Source organism: Magnolia sinica, chromosome 9, assembly GCF_029962835.1.
Source record: "Magnolia sinica isolate HGM2019 chromosome 9, MsV1, whole genome shotgun sequence".
NCBI classification, from domain to species: Eukaryota; Viridiplantae; Streptophyta; class Magnoliopsida; order Magnoliales; family Magnoliaceae; genus Magnolia; species Magnolia sinica.
In genome coordinates this window covers 21,250,281-21,254,046 of record NC_080581.1, presented here as the reverse complement: position 1 = coordinate 21,254,046, position 3,766 = coordinate 21,250,281, and the positions used below count along the sequence as shown (strand labels likewise).

General features: G+C 38.7%; 1 protein-coding gene across 1 annotated transcript; it reads left to right on the top strand.

Moving 5' to 3' along the window:
- The first annotated feature begins 925 nt into the window (after window positions 1-925).
- LOC131254901 (uncharacterized) lies at window positions 926-3,524 on the top strand. The gene is made up of 2 exons (XM_058255603.1): window positions 926-1,377; window positions 3,416-3,524. Exons 1-2 carry the CDS (start codon window positions 926-928, stop codon window positions 3,522-3,524), a joined length of 561 nt encoding a protein of 186 aa, XP_058111586.1.
- Window positions 3,525-3,766: the final 242 nt, after the last annotated feature.

Below are 3,766 nucleotides of genomic sequence, written 5' to 3'. Positions count from 1 at the left end.
AAATTTTTGGTGATTCTAAGCTAGTGATAAACCAGCTTACGACAAAGTTCGAAATAAGGAAGCAAGAGCTCCTCTTGTATTACAGCCAAGCACAATAGTTGTTGGAGCAATTTTAGGATGTTAAAATCAAGCATGTACCAAGATTGGAGAACGCAAGGACAGACACCTTGGCTATTTTGGCTGCAGCCTTGGCTTGTGCTAATCAAAGCCCTCTTTCAATAACAATCAAAGAAAGAAGGTTTTTGCCACCTACTGAAGATGTTGAGTTTGCTGAAGCATTTCCTGTGTCATGTTTGGAGATTACAATTGATGATTAGCGTCAGCCTTTTGTGGATTATCTCAAATATAATATCTTGCCAGAGGATCCAGTGTAAAAGTTACAAATAAAGCAAAGGGCGCAGAAATTTATTATGTGTAATGAAGAGCTTTACAGAAAGTCCTATAATGAGGTGCTGTTGAGATTCTTAGATACGAAATAGGTGAATTAGATATCGCACGAAACACATTCAGGGGAATTCGGGGCTCATCAGGCCGCTAGAAATTTATTTCATCGGGTGCGTCGAATGGGGTATTACTAGCCTACAATGTTCAAATATGTAATTGACTATGCAAAGCAGTGTCATGAATGTCAAATACATGGCGACGTCATACATGTACCCCCTAAAGATTTGCATCAGTCAGTAGCTTCTTGGCCCTTCGCAGCTCGGGGACTCGATGTTATTAATCCTATAAACCCATTGTCATCCAGAGAAAAATAGTACATTTTGGCAGCCACAGATTACTTCTTAAAGTGCACTGAAGCCATCGCGTTGAGAAATGTCAAAGAGAAGGATGTCATGAATTTCATACGGCATGCAATATATACCGTTATAGTATTCTAAAGAAGATCATCACTGATAATGGGACCTCATTTAAGAACAAGGGAATGGAGAAATTATGCAGAAAATTCGATATACAGCATTCATTCTTGACACCTTACTACTCGTCGGCTAATGGGTTGGTTGAAGCATTCAACAAGACGATTGTGAAAATATTAAAGAAAACAGTTGTAGAAAACAAATGCGATTGGGATGAGAAGTTGCAAGAAGCTCTATGGGCTTATCGAACTACTCACCATACTGCTACAAAAGCAATGTCATATTCTTTGGTTTACGGGGTTGAAGCTGTTATCCCCATTGAAATGCAAGTTGCATCGCTTAGAATAGTAGTACATCAGTCGATTACTGATAATGAAAATGCTAACATCAGGCTAGCAGAGTTGGATCTACTAGACAAAAAGCGATTAGTCGCCCAACAGCAATTACAGTTATATCAAGCGAGTATCTCTACTGCTTTGATAGAAAGGTCAAGCATTGCTCCTTCAAAAGAGGAGATATGGTATTGATACTGAAAAGACCGATAGTGGTCACTCGTAAGACAGGGGGCAAGTTTGACCCTAAATGGGATGGCCAATACATAATATCGGAAGTGTACTCCAATGGGGCCTATCGGGTGGTAGATCAAGATGGACGAGGCATAAGTATATCAATGAATGCCTGTTTCATAAAAATATATCATCCCTGAATATATTAGCAGTTTTGATTCAGAAGATTCACAGCATTATTCTTCTCAATCAAAAGGGGGCAGGCAAGAGCATACAAAGGCAGAACTCTATATTTTTTTATATTGTATTTCTCTTTGAATATTAATGAAATACAGGCCTTCAAAGCATATCAAATCCAAGCAAGTCAATGAAAAGCGCCAATGATTGTAGCCATATCGCCAATTGTTATCGCCAAATCGCCAAACGCAAATCGCCAAGTCACTAATAATTATTGTTGAATCGTCAAAGCTATTATTACTATCATTATCTTGTTAGCACAAGGTAATTTAAATTTATCGAAATCAATAACACCACCAAATTGATATACTATCTTAAGTATAAAATTTTGTTTCATATCATCAGCAAGTGCAGTATATTAATTTCGATTTATTATCCTGAGAAGGCCAATTCATCATTTACAGGTGGCAATATGGGAATTACGACAACAATTATATACGAGAATCGCAACAGCAATGATGATCTATCATCTATGACAACGAGAAAGATGTTGCTAAGAAGCCGAACACGTATAAGGCTTATCATTATTAGTGATGGCGATATGGCAGAATTATACGAGTAGCGGTGTCGCCTGTGCCCTTAAAAAGCTCGAAAAGATCATCACGCGCACCCATTCGGGAAGTGACCTATGCCATCTATACAACTTTAGGCAGTGTCACGTGGGCAGCCAAAGAGCGCCCCCTCATGAATGGGTCTGAACTTGCAGATGAAGGAAAAGTGAGTCTCTGAAGCAAGATGACTCCCTAGATCCCTGGTTTGATTTCAGTAGTAACGCATGAGGGAAAGTCTTTGAAGCAAGAGACCCCTCATTGATGGACTGACGGCCTTGAATTTGGTAACTGACGGTAGCCTTGTGCGCCCCGTGAACTCTAGAGAGCTACTGTGGCTAACCCTATGCGTAAATCCTATTAAGGTCACAACCCTGGTAGCTTCACTAGGCCCCTCTAATGGATCGCGGTTTGTGAACTCCCGGATGACGATAAGCCCCATGAATTCTAAAGAGTTACAACGGTCATTCGTGTAAGACCAACTCCAACTACTTATGAGTCTAAACTGTGATTGCTCCAACTACTTACGAGCTTAAATTGTGTGTGCAACTAACTAGAATTGTAACTTAGCACCACCCATACGAGATAACACCATGTAGGTAACACTATATGTTAATGACAAAAAGCAAATACGAAAAATAGTGCTAATATATATATATATATATATATATATATATATATATATATATAGTTGGAAGAATTAACTAATTAGGCATAATATTCATTCATTCATAGCATTTATGATTCATCAAAGTTCGTTTACGATATCAAAAGAAAAAGTAACAAATGCAAAAAAAGTCATGATAGATAAAAAGAAAATTCATGTCCTCTGAAATTCCTAGAGCAAGCATATATCGGCGCAGGTCGTCTCTTAGTTGAACCTCAGCGGTCGCGTTCTCAACTTCAGCATCAATAATAAACCTGGCCTGGTTCGAAGCATCAATCAGCTCTTGCTCTAAAGAAATTATTACTTTCTCCCCCTTTGAGACCTCCAGCTGTTCCAGATGGGCTATCCACCTATTGACTTTAATATTATCCTCGAGTTGGCTAGTTCTTGAATCAGTTTCGCGCTGTTGAGCCTCTAAGTCTAAGATTTGCTGCTTGAGGTTTGCAATCTTCTCTGATATAGTCGACGAGGAATGCTTAGTAGCCTTTACTTATTCCTCCAAGGAATGAAATTCCTTATCATAATAAAAAATTGTCATCATTGCTTTCGAAACTTCCTCTTTAAGTTGCAATAATTCTTATTGTAGAGCAAGAATTTCAGGTGCGAAGATCATATTTCGGACATCTCCCAGCTTGCGAAAAGTCTCACAGAAATGAGATTCGCACAGAGGGGAAAGATTGATCTTAGCAATTCATGCTGCATTCTTTAGAGAAGACAACACTATCTCCAAATCAGACCATTGGGATGGGTCTTTGGAGATGTAGATGGTTGGTGATACTGAGCTCCGTAATAGGGATAATGCAGGAGGAGAGATCTTTTCCAGGGATATGATATTCGACACAGTGGCAATAGAATTTGAACTTACAGAGCCACTAGAGACAGTACAGATTGTGTAATGTAAATAAAATACATGAATTAAGGTATTGATTGCAGGTAAATTAGATAAAGCAA